The following is an 18,344-nucleotide window of genomic DNA, read 5'->3' as shown; positions in this document are numbered from 1 at the left end:
GTAATGCTCAACTAGTTATGTGTATTCCCAGTATGGGGTCCATGAAGTAATTTTTGCAGATGTTTTTAAAAGATTTTCGTATTAACAATAGTGTGTGTGTGTGTCTGTGTGTGTGTGTGTGTGTGTGTGTGTGTCTATGTGTGTGTGTCTATGTGTGTCTGTGTGTCTGTGTGTGTGTCTGTGTGTGTGTGTCTGTGTGTGTCTCTGTGTGTGTGTGTGTGTCTGTGTGTGTGTCTCTGTGTGTGTGTGTCTGTGTGTGTCTGTGTGTGTCTCTGTGTGTCTGTGTGTGTCTCTGTGTGTGTGTGTGTCTGTGTGTGTCTCTGTGTGTGTGTGTGTCTGTGTGTGTCTGTGTGTGTCTATGTGTGTGTGTGTGTCTATGTGTGTCTGTGTGTCTTGTGTGTGTCTGTGTGTGTGTCTGTGTGTGTGTGTCTCTGTGTGTGTGTGTCTGTGTGTGTCTGTGTGTGTGTGTGTCTGTGTGTGTGTGTCTGTGTGTGTGTGTCTGTGTGTGTCTCTGTGTGTGTGTCTGTGTGTGTGTCTCTGTGTGTGTGTGTGTCTTGTGTGTGTCTGTGTCTTGTGTGTGTCTGTGTGTGTGTCTGTGTGTGTCTCTGTGTCTGTGTGTGTGTCTGTGTGTGTGTGTGTGTGTCTTGTGTGTGTCTGTGTGTCTTGTGTGTGTCTGTGTGTGTGTGTCTGTGTGTGTCTCTGTGTCTGTGTGTGTCTGTGTGTGTGTCTCTGTGTGTGTGTGTGTGTCTTGTGTGTGTCTGTGTGTCTTGTGTGTGTCTGTGTGTGTGTGTCTGTGTGTGTGTCTCTGTGTCTGTGTGTGTGTGTCTGTGTGTGTCTGTGAATGCAGACAAAGAATGAGGAGAGAGAAACCAGAGAGTTAGAGAGAGAGAGAGAGAGAGAGAGAGAGAGCTCTTCCATCTGCTATTCACTCTATGAGTGGTTACAAGAGCCAGGGTTGTGCCACACCAACCCAGTGGCAGGAGTCCATCTGCGTCTTCTATCCATGGTACCCACGTTGGGCTGCCTCTCCGGGTGCGCTGGAGAGTCCGTCTCAGAAGCCTAGCAGCTAGGATGCTGCCACTCTGCTATAGGATATCAGGGTTGGAAACACTTCCCTTGTACACCACAATAAATGAAGCCCTGGGACGGTTTTAGATTGTCAGGACTGATAACAAGCTACTGGCCTCGGGCCTGGCAGCGTGGCCTAGTGGCTAAAGTCCTCACCTTGAACACGCCCAGGATCCCATATGGGCGTCGGTTCTAATCCCGGCGGCTCCACTTCCCATCCAGCTCCCTGCTTGTGGCCTGGGAAAGCAGTGGAGGATGGCCCAAAGCCTTGGGACCCTGCACCCGCGTGGGAGACCCGGAAGAGGTTCCAGGTTGCTGGCTTCGGATTGGCGCGTATTGGCCCGTTGCGGCTCACTTGGGGAGTGAATCATCGGACGGAAGATCTTCCTCTCTGTCTCTCCTCCTCTCTGTATATCTGACTTTGTAATAAAAATAAATAAATTTTTTAAAAAAAAGGTGAATACAGGAATAGGGAATAGCAAGGGACATCAGCACGGATTGCGAGCTCTAACAATGGTTGCAACGGATAGATCCCTTCTGGGGTGGTCAACATACTAAGATAATGAAAAACATAGCCTTTGCATGTTAAACAGTCAGAGATTCAAATCAAATTTGCAGTATCTCAACTGGCTCGTTTGTGCAAAACGCTCAGACCCTCGGCACCTCTAAATGCTCAGTGAGTTTGGCTTCTCTTTTTCCCCCACTGAGAAGCCATGAGTTTCTTAATGATAGAAACAGAACAAATTTCAAACCACACTGCAGTTACTCTTTGAAACACCTGAACAGGTCCTTGGTTTTCAGATGGCTGCATTGTTCATACCACTTCAGTATTTGCAATGTCATTGGTGTGGCTCTTCAGGAGTTGGTCATGCCTTTGCTCTGGGCACATTTGCTTGTGACATGACCAACTCTATATCCTTAACTTCCACACCGGTTTCGGCACCCACTTCCTCTCCACTCTGCTCCGGCACAGTTGGAGTCTGTGTGTGTTCTCCTGAATGTTGGAGACAGCTTCACCTTGAACTTTGAATTGCTCAGCTGCTGCTCAACTGTGCTTGCTGAGACAAATCCTCAATCTTGGCTTCCCCCAAAATGATGTCGGAGTCTGGGGCTGGGCTCTTGTAGGCGTTTCGTTTTGTCATGACAAAGGGGATCGTCTTAGACTTCCAGAAAGGGACTAGTGACCCCTGTAACCTGCTGAAGACCCAGCTTGGACACAGCCTTCCGTGCTTTCTCCTCAAATTCTCTGGTTCTTCATTGGGTTACAGCTGGTGCGGCCAGCAGGACCTGTTGTTTGTGTGGACCCTGTTCCCCAAACTCTGACACGGTCTCATCGCTGCCCGATTCTGTCCAAGACCTGTCTCAGCTTGGGCTGTGGCAACTACTGCTCAGCAGGGAGGGACCACTTCCATGGCTCCACGCAACATGTTGTGAGGGGGGTTGCAGAACAAAGGTGGTCGTGACAGAAAGGGAGCATGCAACAGCCTCTCGGCGAAGTTTTTTCGGAAACTCAAACTCGAAAGTTCCTATCTTGCTTACCAGATTGACGTTAGTATCAAACTAGACAGACGTGGCAACTGAATCCATGCCAGATGTCGCCACAAACCAGGAGAAGCCCTTTGGGCACGTTCTTGAGTAAGTATGACAGCAACTGGTCACCTTTCTGCCCAGAGTAGCTGACCTGTCCACTTCCTCACCCCAGGAACAGCCTCCATGCAGGGAGCCAACCGCTCGGACGTTACTGAATTCATCCTGATTGGCTTCTCCACCTTCCCCCACCTACAGCTCATGTTCTTCCTGCTCTTCCTGCTGATGTACCTGTTCACGCTGCTGGGGAACCTGCTCATCATGGCCACCGTCTGGAGCGAGCACAGCCTGCACACGCCCATGTACCTCTTCCTGTGTGCTCTCTCCATCTCGGAGGTCCTCTACACGCTGGCCATCATCCCGCGCATGCTGGCCGACCTGCTGTCCACCCACCACTCCATCACCTTCCTGGCCTGTGCAAACCAGATGTTCTTCTCCTTTACCTTTGGTTTCACCCACTCCTTTCTGCTCACCGTCATGGGCTATGACCGCTACGTGGCCATCTGCCACCCCTTGCGCTACAGCGTGCTCATGAGTCCCCGTGGCTGTGCCTGCCTGGTGGCCTGGTCCTGGGCTGGTGGTTCAGTCATGGGGACAGTGGTGACCACAGCTGTTTTCCACCTCACCTTCTGTGGACCTAACAAGATCCACCATTTTGCTTGCCACATGCCACCCCTCTTGAAGTTGGCCTGTGGCAGCAGCGTCCCAGTGGTGGCCAAGAGCGTGGGTTTAGTGTGCATCATGACCCTGCTTGGCTGCCTCCTCCTCATCCTGCTCTCCTACGTCTTCATCGTAGCCACAATCTTGAAGATCCCTTCGGTTGAGAGTCGACACAAAGCCTTCTCCACCTGCGCGTCGCACCTGACCGTGGTCGTGGTCCACTATGGCTTCGCCTCTGTCATCTACCTCAAGCCCAGGGGCCCTCAGTCTCTGGAAGGAGACACCTTGATGGGCATCACCTACACGGTCCTCACTCCCTTCCTCAGCCCCATCATCTTCAGTCTGAGGAACAGAGAGCTGAAAAACGCCATGAAAAAGACATTCTTCAGCAAACTCTACCCAGAAAACAGTGGATGATCTGGGGCAAATTGCTTGGAAAAACCAAATTGAATGACCAGATTCTACTGTTAGAATTTATAACCCTAGTTGGGGGCGGGGGGGTGGATTGGAAAAAAAATTATTGTTACCCTGAAACAAGAACAATCACACTGCTTTTGGAAATGAGCACAGAGTAAGTTGTGTTCGATGTGTTCCGATTAACAAGGACGTCTGTTGTTCTGAATTTTCCCTCTCCCCTCTTCAAATCACTGCCCTCCAGCTGACTTCCCCCTATTTCATTGCAACGGTATGGTCCTTCACAAACAGTCATTTTGGGCATCATTTTGTGTGTCTTTCCTATGTCAGGGATTGTCTTCTCTTACTCTAAAATCGTCTCCACCACTTTGAGGGTCCCATCCTCCGGGGGCAGGTACAAAGCCTTCCCCACCTGTGGCTCTCACCTGACTGTGGTTTGCTTATTTTACGGAACAGCCTTTGGAGTTTATCTCAGTTCAACTTTTTCACTTGCTTCCCAGAGCTGTGCTGTGGCCTCCGTGGTGTACACCGTGGTCACCCCCACGTTGAACCCCTTTATCTACAGCCTGAGGAACAGGGACATCAAGAGAGCCATGAGGGGCCTCCTGAGCAAAGCAACTTCACCTCCGCTTTTTCACCTCACGTGGGGGGAAAGCAGCCAAGTAAACCTGTAGACCTCTCAGCCTCACCTCCTCATTACAGGACATTGGCATCTCTGTCTTGTCCCATGTTGCCTCTGAATGCTGCTCCTTTGGGCTGTGCACACACGGGAGACCTGGAGGAATCTCCTGGCACCTTAGCTTTGGAGCGCTCTTATGTGAAACAATGGATGATGCTGGGAGGAGATTCCTCCAGGTCTCCCATGTGCGTGCAAGGGCCCAATACTTGGGCCACTTCCTGCTGCCTCCCCAGGCACGTTAGCAAGGAAATGGATCCGAAGGGAAGCCAGAACACAAACCGGTGCCTTGTGCATCTTGATTTTCAGAATGCGTCTCTCAAGGGTAGACATTTAACGTCATGATTCAGATGTGGAGATGTCTGGGTTGGCTTTCCAGCTCTGCTTCTAATCTCCCTGTTCTGCTCATGGACTGCCCGGGAGGCAACACAAAATGACTACAGTATATACCGCTGTGACAATTTGGGGGGAATTCACAAGGGGAAGGGATTTGGGGGAAGTGGAAGGTAAGTTCCAGAGCCTGTGGAACTGTATCCCAAAATAATAATAAATAATTAAAGCAATAACAAGTAGAAAAGACGAAAAACAGTACACATGAGTCAGGATCATCCTACGCAGGCTGGTGCTCGGTGGCGTTGTGGGTAAATCCACCACCTGTGGCTCTGGCAACCTTTATGTCACAGCTTTGAGTTCCAAGTTTTTTTGCTCCTTGATCCACGTGGAAGATTCAGAAAAAGCTCCTGCCTGGTGCAGCCATTCGGGGAGCGAACAGCGGATGTAAGATTTCTCCGTCTCTTTCGTGTGCTACCCCCACACACGCACCTCTCTCTCTGTAACTTCATTTTGACTTTCACATAAGTACAAAAACATTAAAAATGAGTAGCCTGTGTATAAGTGCTTTCAGAATGTTGATTTCAACAACAGGCATTTAGCATCATGGTTACCAAGCCGCCAATTGGGCCAACATCTTCACGCATCTTACCCCGGCAAAGGAACCACACAGTGTCTGCAACCGGCCAATCGGACCACACACCCCCAACCGCCCCAGGAAGCCCAACTTTTTTTTTTTTTTTTTTTGCAGTTTTCCCACACAAAGCCCGGAGTTTCTATAACCTCATGACCAACCAGGCACCCAAGGCAGGCCCTGCACAGTCTCGAACCCCTCAACCAGCCGGCCTCTTGCTCAGCTCCCTGCCTGACCTCTCAGTCGCCGCTGGGGTCCGGCCCTAGCCCCGCTGAGTCCCAGACTCCCCCTACTAGCTTAGAATAATATTACATACTAACATATGTATATGTAATATGTAATCCTTGCAAAACGTAAAATAAAGGGAACACGCAAAAGACTCCAGCTGCTCCAGACCCCCCACCTCTCTTCATTCACACAGTTCTGTAAATAAACAGAAAAATAAATATTATAAAAATGCATTTTACTATTCATAAGATATATTTTTCTATTTTATAAAAACGTTTCTAAATATTTTTTAAAAGTTTGTGGAAACAATTGAGGGCGTGCGTAGGGCTTCCGTCATGAGTGTCCCTGACAGGGAAGGCCTGGAGGAGCGCCCTGCACCGAGCGCTGCTGGCCACGAGAGGGCGCGCCACGCCGCCTCCTCGGCCCCTGGTCCGAGCACGACGGGACTACGGCTCCCAGAGTGCCTTGGGCGACCAGACGTGGGACTTCATTTCCCAGAGGGCTTTGGGCGACCAGACGTGGGACTCTATGTCCCAGAGTGCTTTGGGAGACCGGACGTGGGACTTCATGTCCCAGAGTGCTTTGGGCGACCGAACGTTGGACTCCACCTCCCAGAGTGCCTTGCTAGTGAACGGTCCCCGCCATTTCCAGTCCCAGAGGGGCGGACGAGGCGGCTTCGCGCGCCCTCTCGTGGCCGCCAGCGCTCGGTGCAGGGCGCTGCTCACCTCCCTCCTCACCTTCTGGCTCGCCTCCCCAAGCGGCCACAATGCTGATCCCAAGCCAGGAGCCAGGAGCTTCTTCCGGGTCTCCCACACAAGTGCAGGGTCCCAAGGCTTTGGGCCGTCCTCCACTGCTTTCCCAGGCCACAGGCAGGATACGAACTGGCACCCATGTGGGGTCCCAGCACATCCAAGGTGAGGGCTTCGGCGACTAGGCTACTGCACCAGGCCCTCTCACTAGTATTAATAACCAAAGTATCGGAAAAAATGGGCTCAGCGCGGTGGCCTAGCTGCTAAAGTCCTCGCCTTGAACACGCCCGGGATCCCATATGGACACCGGTTCTAATCCCGGCAGCCCCGCTTCCCATCCAGCTCCCTGCTTGTGGCCTGGGAAAGCAAAGCAGTCGAGGACGGCCCAAAGCCTTGTGACCCTGCACCTGCGTGTGGAAGACCTGGAGGAGGCTCCTGGCTCCTGGTTTCAGACTGGTGCAGTTCCGGCTGTTGCAACTGCTTGGGGAGTGAATCAACAGACAGAAGAACTTCTCTGTCTCTCCTCCTCTCTGTGTATCTGACTCCAATGAATGAATGAATGAATGAATGAATGATTTCAAAAGATTGGTGAGATAAGATGAGGAGAGATAAAACTCTGTACCCGGGCTCAGCAGCGTGGCCTAGTGGCTAAGGTCCTCGCCTTGATCCCATATGGCCGCTGGTTCTAATCCTGGCGGCTCCACTTCCTCCCTCTCTCTCCTCCTCTCAGTATATCTGACTTTGTAATAAAAATAAAATAAATCTTTAAAAAAAAAAACTCTGTACCCCAATGGACACAATGTGGCACAAAAAGGCTACAGAGAGAGTCGGAAGAGGTCATTAAACACCCCAACAAAGAGAACGCCGGGACCAGGTGACCTCCCTGCTGAGCCGCAGCTCAAGCTCCAAGAACTCTCCAAAGTTTTAAACACAGGAAACAACTGCAAGCTGGTCCTCTGAGCCCAGTGTGACCTTCCCTCCGGACCAAAAATGGGCTCTAAATGAATGCCCTCACGCAAACGGGGCTGCTACGCGAACTGACTGCAGCCACCCGAGTGCCAAGGAACACAGCACGCACGGGTCACACCAACAGGACAGAGCGTCACCGTGACAGACAGACCAGTCCCTCGCGATCCAAAAACTGGGAGCAAAATCAGTCCACGAAAGAATGTCTCAAATCTCGACCTCCTAACGGCTGTGCTGGACGAACCCACAGCCAGCGTCACACGGACTGCAGAAGATTCTGGAAGCCTCACTACTCTTTTCCATGTAAATCCACCCGTCCTCACTAACGCAGTTAGGCGAGAGAAACAAACCAAGGGCTTCCTGCTGGGAAAGGCTCAAGTCCAGGCCTCCCTGACGGCAGATTCCTGGTTCAGCTTTGGGGAAATCTGGAAACATCAGACGTTGAGTTCAAAGCCAAACTCCGTGAGCCCCCCAGGAAGGAAGTTACAAGAGCAATCTCATTGGCTATGGCAAAAAAAAAAAATCTTACTGGAATGATTTAAACCAAGGATACAAAATGTATTTCGCCAATAAAAATTACATCATACTCAGAAGGATAGAAAGCCAAAAAAAGATCTCTCGTGTTCAGGGACTGGAAAATGTACTTGTTTATTTTTATAGGTTTTTTTGTTTTTGTTTTTTAATGGAAAGAGTTCCAGAGAGATGGGGAAGCAGAGAGGTCCCTTATCGGCCAGTTGAGGTCCCACGTGGCCTCAGCTGCCAAAAGTGGGCCAGGCTGAAGCAAGTGTCTCAAAGTTTCATGAAGTCTCCCCGCTGGGTGGCAGGGCCCTGTACCAGGCCCATCTTCCAGTGCGTTCACATCATAGGGTTAGGGTTAGGGTGATAGGGTGCAGGGGTCACTGTGTCCCACTGTGTCCCCACACTACACGAAATCGTAGAAGATGCTTCAAGCCTTATCCAGAAGCGATGTGCTGGGGTCCGTGCAGTGGATGTGGGGACAGGAAGGTGTGCAGGCTATTGCTGCATGCAGGGCCCGGCGGATGTCTCTATAACCACCTGAAGGCAGCTCCACCTCCCTTTGCATAGACACCGGACCACCCTGCGGAAGAATTCTAATCCATTCAGGAGTTGTTGTCTGCTGGGGAGTTGGGTTTTCACTATCAACGTGAGCTTGGAGGTGAATGTCACTAATAACGTCTTGCAAAAGTCAAACTGAAACATCTCCTGGAGGTGAAGAAGGCGTGGCTTAATCACATCACCCCAAGCTTTGCTTCTCCAAGGACAGCCCCGAGCAAGCATTCACCATGGACATGGGCTTTCTCCTTGCAGAAATGAGAAGGGTTCGTGGTCCCACAGTCCCCCTGAGGTGAGTGAACGCATTCGGGGTGTGACAATAGGACCCTTCAAACATCCAAGTGCTGACCCTGGGGGCCCGACCCTTCCTGCTTCCTGGAGCAGCAGCCCAGTGCTGGCAAGAACCAGGAACCCGTGCCCTAGAGCGCAGGCAGGGACAGCTGGCTGGACGCAGACAAACTTGGCTGCTGGCGCACTTGTCCTCAGCGGGTTGCCGGCAAGTCTGACTCAGAGGGGTCCAACTTGAGCAGGTGCTGGATCCCAACCCTCTCCTTCCTGATGGGGAAGTCAGACCCTGTTGAATGTCCAGCAACTGAACACGAAATACGTGCACTGCCCATGATGACTAAGCTGACCTAGGAACCTGAACATCTGTTGCCATTTCTGGAACCTCTCAACGTTTATTGAACATGGAAAATTCTCCAGCCCGGGGAAAGCCTCCTTGCTCCTGCCCTGGGAAGCCTGAATGGGCCCTTCCTGCCGTCAGCTCATACTGACATGAGTCCTCCCTGGCACAGGTGGTATAAGAGCCCACCGGTGTCCGGCCCGGTTCCATCAGACGGGGTTCCTCGGGGCCCAGGCAGCATCAGGGAGGCACAAGCAGATGCAGCGGGGGGCACGAGTGAGGGAAAGAAGAAGCAAAGAAGTGGGCTTGCGAGCCTGGCACGGTACCCTAGTGGCTAGAGTCCTCCCCTTGCACAAGCCGGGATCCCATATGGGCGCCGGTTCTAATCCCGGCAGCCCCGCTTCCCATCCAGCTCCCTGCCTGTGGCCTGGGAAAGCAGTGGAGGACGGCCTAAAGCCTTGGGACCCTGCACGTGCGTGTGGGAGACCCGGAAGAAGCTCCGGGCTCCTGGCTTCAGATTGGTGCAGCTCCGGCTGTTGCAGCCGTTTGGGGAGTGAATCAACAGAAGAACTTCTCTGTCTCTCCTCCTCTCTGTGTATCTGACTTTCCAATTTAAAAAAAAGAAAAAGCGAGCTTGCAGCGTGAAAGGAAGAAGAGGCGACCGGCTGGTGGGGCCTGGCAGCCCGGGTCACCTCCTCACGGCCGGTGGGTGTGAGGACATGGGCATGGACAGGCCCTGTCACCTCAGGCTGGCCTCGCTGCGGGGCAGAGTGGATCTGCAAGAGGCCACAGGGGAGGCGGGCGTCTGAGCTGAGCCGTGTCCCTGGCGTGCGGTAGGCACCCGGAGCTCCTGCGCTAAGCAGGCACTGCCACCCAGCAAGACAAACCCACACACCTTCTTGCAGACAGGAACTCCTACCCAGCCACAGAACCCTGTGCAGTTGTTAGAACACAAAAAAACGCATTTAGGGAGGAGCTGTGCTGCACGGTCCTGGCTGTTCCTCCCCAACCCACCGAGGGGGCGTGCTGGGCGCCTGAGCTCAGGGAGGAGATGCCTGGCACAATGCCATCTGGATGGAACTTCTGGAAGCTGGCAGTTTGCTTTTCAGACTGCCTGGGCCAAGAATGTGCCAGCAGGGGCTGGCACTGTGACACAGCAGGTTAAGCTGTTGTTGGCAACACTGGTATCCCACACTCAGAAGCGCCACTTGGTGATCCAGTTCCCTGCTAACGCGTGCCTGGGCTGTGTTCTGGCCTGCACTGTCGGGGCGGGGGGTGGGGGGAACCTTACAGCCATCTGCAAGGAAACCAACAGGAACCATTAGGACAATCACACCATGAATTGTGTTAAGCTGTGAAACTGGCAAGCGCTCCTTACAGCCTCACAGCTACACCCTGCGTGGTAACAGGAGCTGACCAAGCAAACAAGCCTGGTTTAGAGATGCCAGGGTTTTTTTTTTTTTTCTGTCTGTTTGCTTGCTTTTAAGATGTTTTTATTTTTATTGGAAAGTCAGATCTACAGAGAGGAGGAGAGACAGAGAGGAAGATCTTCCATCCACTGGTTCACTCCCCAAGCGGCCACATTGGCCGGAGCTGAGCTGATCTGAAGCCAGGAGCCAGGAGCCTCCTCCGGGTCTCCTACGTGGGTAAAGGATCCCAAGGCTTTAGGCCGTCCTCCACTGCTTTCCCAGGCCACAGGCAGGGAGCTGGATGGGAAGTGGAGCTGCCGGGATTCGAACCGGCGCCCCTATGGGATCCCGGGCGGATTCAAGGCGAGGACTTTTAGCCGCTAGGCCACGGCACCAGACCCGGAAAATACCATTTTATCTTTGAGAAGAAAATGACTCGGGGACCCAGAATGCCCTAACTGCCTACCACCCAGTCTAAGTCCTCACACACCCTCAACAGTGGGTGTGCCCCCTCAGGACTAGGAGCACGGGTGTGCCCCCTTAGCGGGGCTATGCGTGGGTGTCCCCCTCAGAGGAGCATGGTCGTCCCCCCCCCCAGGGCTGTAAGCACGGGCGTTCCCCTCTGAGGGGCGGTGAGCCGGGGTGTCCCCTCTTTGGGGGGCGGTGTGGGGAGCGGCCGACCCCACACGGGTGAGGGGCTTCAAGATGGCGGCTGGCCGGGTGCCAGGAGGCGGGACTTGTCCCCGCCAGGAGGCAGGCAGGAAGTCACAAGGATAGGCTAATTCTCCACCCCTCTGCGATGGCTGGCCTATCAGATAGCCCCGTGGACCACGGGCAGACGTGATTGGTGGAAGAACTAGATATAAGCAGTCCGTTTTCGGCCATACAGCCTTTTTGGTTCGCTCTCGCTTTTGGCTCGGGACGTTCTGGTGGGGGGCGTGGGGGGATACAGAAACGGGAAGAATTGGGAAGAAGGGTGGTGGAAAACGGGAGGAAGGGTGGTGGAAGAAGCGGGTAAAAAGCTTAGACAAACGGGGACAGGAGCAGCGGAGAAAAGGTTTTAAGCGCAGCCACTTTTGCCAGTTTTCCCCGGACCTCCAAGAGTATGACTTGGCGTTTTTAATGTCGCCGCGGCCAGAGCAAATGCACCCCTCACACGAGACGCCAACCAAGGTCCTTCCTGGACAGTGGCATGGTCTGCCCTGAACCTGACGACCCCTTCAAGGGTGGGAGTTTGCCAGCACGGTGCTCCGGCCCTTGCACCCACACAGCCACCAGGATGCGGCCCCTGGCCCAGCCCCTGCTGGCATCACCATTTGTAAAGCAAACCAAGACAATCTCCCCCGTTCATCTGTCTTCTAAAGAAACGAACAAGGAACTCTTATTTAAAAAAAAAAAAAAATCAAAACAATGTTGTTTCGAAATTAGATTTGTGGGATGTCCACAGGCGCCCCCATGACCTTCCTGGCCCTGGCAGCCTCTCGGGGTGGGCCCCTCCCTTCACTGCTCCAGCACCTCCCCACCCTCCAGCTCCTCCACGCAGGAGGCCACCCCAGCATGGCACCCTCTGGCTCCCCAAGCCCAGAGCTGTTCCCGCAGGGATTGGAACCACACGTCTGCACGGGCAAGACCCTTCCCTATGCCAACCGCAGCATCATGGGAAAGCTAGGATGGCCTCCAGGGGGAGACACCAGGACACACCAGGGTCCCCAAATGCGACATAACTAACCTGCCAGGGTAGGATCTGATGCCTACAAGGCTTGGGGTAAGATGGGCTCCAGGCGCTGACGCAACCAGCTCAACACAGGAAACAGTCTGGTGAAATGTCTGTTTACTGCTGCCCATCCACGCTGAGAAGGGAGGCCAGAAGATTGTGCCGTGGCCCTCGGCCGTCACTGTCGGAAGCCAGGTCCCCAAGTCAGTCAGCAGAGGACAAGGGTCAGGACCAAAGGGTGCAGCCATGGGACCAACCGGGACGCCCAGCAGCAGCACAGGCAGTGGGCAGGCCAGAAATGACTCCCTACAGCGCCTTAGGGTCAGAAGCATCATCGAAAGGTGGGGGGCTCTGGAGAAATGGGGGGGCCAGGAGGAACGGAAGGGCCAGGAGGAACAGAGGGGTCAGGAGAAGGAAGGGGTCAGGAGAAATGGGGGGTCATGAGGAATGGGGGGTCAGGAGGAACGAAGGGGTCTAGAGGACTCGGGGCGAGGAGGCGGACACATGTCAGAGCCCGCCTCATGTCTCAGGCCTGCCCACAGGCACCTCCAGGGAGGCCGTCTGGGCTCACAGCGCCTTCCCGGGGCCCCTGGCAGGCTTCAACAGGGGCCTGTGGCAGAGACCTCATTGCTCGGGGTGGCTCAGGACTGTCCCCCAGCCCGGCTCAGCAGGGAACCACCCTGTCACTGTCGCGTGCAGACCCACCACCCAGCCAAAAAGGAAGGGTGGGCGAGGTGGGGCACTGCCTGCCCCCGCCCCAGGAGCTGGGCACAGCGCTCACCCCAGGGCAGACAGACGCCCAGTTTTACTGCAAGTCCAAACGCACATCTCCTCTTATACAAGCAGCAGCTGCAATGCGGGCTCCGCCCTCGCCCCACCAGGACCGTCGAGGACCGGCTGCCAGGTGGCCTCCCAGGCAGCGTCAGGGTGAGGGCGGCCAGCACGGAGAGCCTGGGCTCCAGTGGGCCTCACCGGCCTCAGGGAGAGGAGCCAGGGTATGCATAGTGGTTCCGGTCAGCCTCGCCGAGGGTCAAGGTCAGCGACAGGCTAGGCTTCCGCTCCAACTCCTCTCCTTCGGGGCAGGGCCGCGGCGGCCGGGGTTTGAAGAAGTCTGAGATGTAGCGGACCTGGGAGAAGACAGGGTAGTGGTACTGCGGGGGAGCTGGGGAGGTTGGGGGGGGGCAGTGGGCAGGGCTGGCAGGACTCCCGGGGTCCCGGGGACGGGGTGCAGAGCTCACAGTCAAGCCAGCCACCAGCGCCCCCTGCAAGAGGCCGACGAGGACGTCACTCCAATGGTGCTTATGGTCGGACACGCGCGTGTAGCCCACGTACAGGGCAAAGGCCACCAGGAAGAACTGCACCGTGGGCCGCAGCAGCCGCGCCCACTTCCAGGAGAGCCGCGCCTGGACGTATAACTGGGGTGGGGTGGGAGGGCGGAGGTCACGGGGTGGTGGGGACCCCATGGGGCAGAGGGAGAACCCCACCAGCACCATCCACCAGAGCGTACCCCCCACCTCACCCATCCCTACAAGTGGGGAAACAGGCAAGGGAAGAGGCGACAGCCACAGCCCCCCAACAAGTCACTAAGACTCACCGCCAGGAAGGCCATGCAGTACATGCCGAAGGAGGAGTGGCCAGAGTAGAAGGACAACCTGGGGGGGGCGGGGGACAGGGTGCTGAGTGCAACAGCCTGGGGGGACGGGGTGCTGGGTGCAACAGCCTGGGGGGACGGGGTGCTGGGTGCAACAGCCTGGGGGGACAGGGTGCTGGGTGCAACAGCCTGGGGGGACAGGGTGCTGGGTGCAACAGCCTGGGGGGACGGGGTGCTGGGTGCAACAGCCTGGGGGGACAGGGTGCTGAGTACAACAGCCTGGGGGGGACCAGGTGCTGAGTACAACAGTCTGGGCGGACAGGGTGCTGGGTGCAACAGCTTGGAGGGACGGGGTGCTGAGTACAACAGCCTGGGGGGACCAGGTGCTGAGTACAACAGTCTGGGGGGACCAGGTGCCGAGTACAACAGCCTGGGGGGACGGGGTGCTGGGTGCAACAGCCTGGGGGACACTCAGGACCTGCCCTGGCCCAGCATGCAGCGGCTGCACCGCTATGCCCCGGGTCCCTCTGGTCAGCTCCCGAAGGCCTGGGAGCCAGGTCAGGGAGGACTACATATGGAAACGTCCCCATTCCCATGGGAGCAGCTCCTCGGATTCCCACTGCGGCACCCCAGGGCCCCACAGATGACATGCAACAGTAGGACCAGCGTGCTGCCTCACAGCCCCAACAATGAGGGGTGAGTGCCCCCAGGCTGCGCCACACTGCACGGTAACCCCCACATCTGTCCAGCTGCCTGCTAATACCCGCCCCCCGGGGAGGCAGCAGGGCCAGCTCAAGGCCTTGGCCCCTGCATACATGGGTGACCCAAAAGAAGCTTCTGGCTCCTAGTTTTGGACAAGTTCAGCTCCAATAGATTCTCTTTCACTCTACCTTATCAAATAATTTTTTTTGAAAAAAAAAAGAAGAAGAATCTTTAAGGAAAAAGATACAAAAGCGATTACAAAATGTCTGCATCCCACAATAAGCCCCAAAATATAGGAAGTAGAAATGGACAGTGCCAAGGCACCGGTGAACTGCCAGGCCCGACTCCACGTGCCAGAACCATGGTGGGACAAGCCTTCTCTCAGGATACATCGGGTGGGAGACCCATGGACAGTCATTTAAAACAAAAATACATATATATATATGTACATATATTTATTTATTTACTGGAAAGTCAGATTTACAGAGAGAAGGACAGACAGAAAGATCTTCCATCCACCGGTAGTCCTCAAGTGGGGTCCAACAACCAGAGTCAAGCCGATCTGAAGCCAGGAGCCAGGAGGCTCTTCTGGGTCTCCTGCGCAGGTGCAGGGTCCCAAGGCTTTGGGCCGTCCTCCACTGCTTTCCCAGGCCACTGGCAGGGAGCCGGATGGGAAGCGGAGCACCTGGGACTCGAACCGGCGCCCCTAGGGGATGCAGGCACTGCAGGGTGAGGATTTAGCCACAGAGCCATCACGCCAGGCCCAGTCACAGCCCCTTCTCAGGACATCCGGTGGGCAGACCCATGCAGGGAAGTCAGCAGGTACCAGAGCTGGGGAAAGCGGGCAGCTGAAGCCCGCCGTACACCGACGGCCCAAGGACACACTGAGTTCTCTGTGGTGGGAACTCCGTTCCAACTTGCAAGGAAGGACAGGAAGCACCCTGTCTGTGCAAGAAGCTAAAGCCGTCAGCAGAGACGACAAGCAAACAGTAGGGCAGGGGTCTCCAGAGGGCCATCCTGCACTGGCCTCCCCAGGTGAGCAGGCCCCAGCCTGGCACCCGCTGTCCCTCCGTGCCCATCTTGCCGCACACAGCACCCACCTGGCCTCGGTGACGTTGGCTGGGCTCCCCCTGCACACCCCGTCCAGCTGCACATAGGTGGAACAGTTAACTCGGCTCCAGTCGGGGTCACAGACGGCCAGGAAGTTGGGCCGCAGGCGGCCGATCATGTACTTGGCCAGGTCTGTCAGTGACTGGCTCACCGCGGCACCAAACAAGAAGGTGCCCACAACCTTATAGAGGGCGGCCACGTAGTTGTTGAAGTCGGAGCGGGAGTACAGGCGTTCCGTGTACACCAGGTAGGCCTCCCCGGCCGAGACCTGCAGGGAAGGCAGCACAGCCAACGGCGGGCAATGGTGGACTGTGTAGGCGGTCCACCCTACACAGGACATCTGGGCCCCACGGTGGACACGCAGGGCCTCTCCCTGTAGACACCGCAGGCCATGCCGCCCCTCACTCAGCAAGCCCTGCTTACTAGTATAACGGTGGCCGTGATGATGACCCCGGCCATGAGCCCATGGGTGATGGTGTCTGGACGGTATGGGTACCGGATGGACTCATCTCCGCAGTAAAAGCCGCGCTTGTACGGGGTGTTCATCAGCGTCAGGATGCCGAAGGGCAGCGCGGCTGGGGCGGGGAGAGAATCAGGGAGGCTGTGGGCCACCACAAGCTGCCCTGGCCCCAGTAGACTCCTGCCACAGCCTCCGGGGGCCCATCTTGCCCAGCCCCAGAGGGAGCACCGCTGCCCAGTTCTGTTCCAGCAGGGCTCACTCCACCTCCCGTGTGGCACTGAGGGGTTTGCCTGCGTCCTACCACAGCAACCAGGCAGGACAGAGCCCCGGGACCAGCTCCAGGCTGGCTGGGGCAGGCACTTCGCGACCATCTGTGAAGGAAGGGGGCCACCATGGGGCTCGGGGCTCACCCACAGCCGGGGCACTGGTTCCCTAATCACCTTCAAATGGCCACTACCCACCCCTGCTCACCCCCATCCAGTTCAAGAGGGGTCGCGCCTGCACTGGGATGGCTCCAAGGGTCATGGGTCAGGTCAACCAGTTGCCCTTTGATCCCTGGGGCGAGGTAGGTGATAACCAGCAAAAGGGTGTGTGGCCTTCCTGGAACATGGAGGTCCTAGAGCTCCCGAACAAACAGCCAGAGCTGAGGGCCCACATGGGAACCCCTGTGGAACCCAGGGGCCACTAGGCTGACAGCAGGCCTGTGGTCAAGGAGGCGGCTGGGGGCAGGCAGGCTGCACCTGTCACAGGGCCCTCTGGCTGGCACCCCATCCCCAGCACAGCATAGGTGGGAGGAGTTCCAGGGGCACACACTGGAATGCCAGATGCGCCCCCAACCTGGCCCCTCCCCACCACATCCACAAACCAGCGCCCCATCTTCTGGAGCCCCTACACCATCCCACTTCCCAGGCGCCGCGAAGGCCACAGGTCAGCTATCCTGGGCCCCACCCCTCTGCAGAGGTTTAATTATTGACAGGGCCGCGCCTCACCCTCCCTCGGTCTGCATAAGCAAGGAAGTGGTACCCCGGGATACCCTCGAGTCCCCCCAAACCACCCCTTGGGGGCCGCTCCACAGCTGGAAGAGAGGTTCGGTCCTGAGCCACCTTCGGAACCCCGGACGGACGGAGGGTGGCTGAGGGGAAGCGGCAAACACTGGGCCTTTGTTCAGGGACCCCAGCGAGGGCCGGGCAGGGGGCCTCGGAGGTCCCCTCCCCTCCGCCGGCAAACCGGCCCGACAGGTTCGGACAGGTTGGTTGCCGTGGCCCGGGGGGTTGGGGGGGTGCCCAGGCTATTCACACCAACCCGCGGGGAAAGCGCTGCAGGGCCGGCCAGAGCTGCGCAGGAACCACCTGCACCAACCCGAGCCGGCGACCGAGGGCACCTGGTCCGAGCGCCCCAGGAACGCCACCCCCGGGCCCGGGCGCACCCGGCCACCGCCTGCGTGAATCACCACCCGGCCGGGTGGAGCGCCAGAAGTCAGGCTACTTCCTGCTGCGGCGACCGGAGAGAGCCAGGCTCGCCCCGGGCCCGGACTCGGCGACCACCTCGTGCGCTCCCCGAGGGTCCGCAGCCGGTGCGCAGAGGAAACAGGCGGGGAGCGCACGGTCGTGCGCCCGGGGGCGGCGGCCCCGGAACCCCGCCGCCTGCGCCCGCCCTCCTCGCCCCACTGCCCGGCGCGCAGCCCGAGGCTCTTACCGACCAACAAGCACAGCACGTCCAGCACCACGAAGACCCACCTCCGCTCCATTTCGCCCCGGCCAGACGCCCCGCGCGCCGGACGCCGGTCCCAGCGCGTCCCGTCGCGGCTCGGCCGCGGGTCACATGGACGACGAGGGCGGGACAGGGGCGCGGCGCGGCGGGGAGGGCGGGACGCCGAGGGGCGGTGCGTGCGTGAGCCCCGGGAATCTTGGGGTGCCCGGCAGCACCCCCACCCCCGCACACGGGGCAGGTGTGAGTGGAGGTCTCGGCGCTGTACGGGGGCTCGCAGAGAGGGCCAGGCCACCACGGGGCAGAACAGCGGACCCTGGAGCTGAGGGGACGGACGGACAGGGCCGCGGACCTCTGAGATGAGGGGATGGACGGACGGATAGGGCCGCGGACCCCGGAGCTGACTGACACCCAAAAACAGGGAGAAGCCAGCCCAGGCTGGAGTTCCGAGCCCCTGGACCCGTTTTCCAGGCGGAGACGTCTTCATGGGGCGTGGTGGCCCCCCGCAGCCTTGGCCCCTTGCCTCGAAGGGCGTGTGGCCGGCATGTCCACTCATTCGCAGGTGTACATGCGCGCCAAGCGCACCCTGACTGCATATGGTGCCCCCCTCAGACTGCCTGCCACTGACGGGATTCAGAGC

The 18,344-nt window shown here is 57.1% G+C and overlaps 2 protein-coding genes across 3 annotated transcripts; one reads left to right on the top strand and one right to left on the bottom strand.

The window, feature by feature from the left end:
* Nucleotides 1–2,781: 2,781 nt before the first annotated feature.
* On the top strand, nt 2,782–3,732 carry LOC101529401 (olfactory receptor 10H1). The gene has a single exon (XM_004595966.2). The coding sequence runs from the start codon at nt 2,782–2,784 to the stop codon at nt 3,730–3,732; it is 951 nt and encodes a 316-aa protein (XP_004596023.2).
* A 9,348-nt stretch (nt 3,733–13,080) lies between these two features.
* Nucleotides 13,081–17,828, bottom strand: PLPP2 (phospholipid phosphatase 2). Of its 2 annotated transcripts, none has more exons than XM_004595690.2 (6): nt 17,693–17,828; nt 15,961–16,112; nt 15,528–15,805; nt 13,729–13,786; nt 13,373–13,549; nt 13,081–13,261 (listed from the first exon to the last, which is right to left on the bottom strand). In XM_004595690.2, exons 1-6 carry the CDS (start codon nt 17,742–17,744, stop codon nt 13,112–13,114), a joined length of 867 nt encoding a protein of 288 aa, XP_004595747.1. In that variant the 5' UTR covers nt 17,745–17,828; the 3' UTR covers nt 13,081–13,111. The 2 variants fall into 2 exon arrangements, with proteins under 2 accessions (XP_004595747.1, XP_058513765.1); XM_058657782.1 differs by having other exon boundaries at nt 17,734–17,808.
* Between the last annotated feature and the right edge of the window lie 516 nt (nt 17,829–18,344).

Source organism: Ochotona princeps, chromosome 33 (genome assembly GCF_030435755.1).
Source record: "Ochotona princeps isolate mOchPri1 chromosome 33, mOchPri1.hap1, whole genome shotgun sequence".
Lineage (NCBI taxonomy): Eukaryota > Metazoa > Chordata > Mammalia > Lagomorpha > Ochotonidae > Ochotona > Ochotona princeps.
This window is presented reverse-complemented; position numbering and strand designations above follow the sequence as displayed.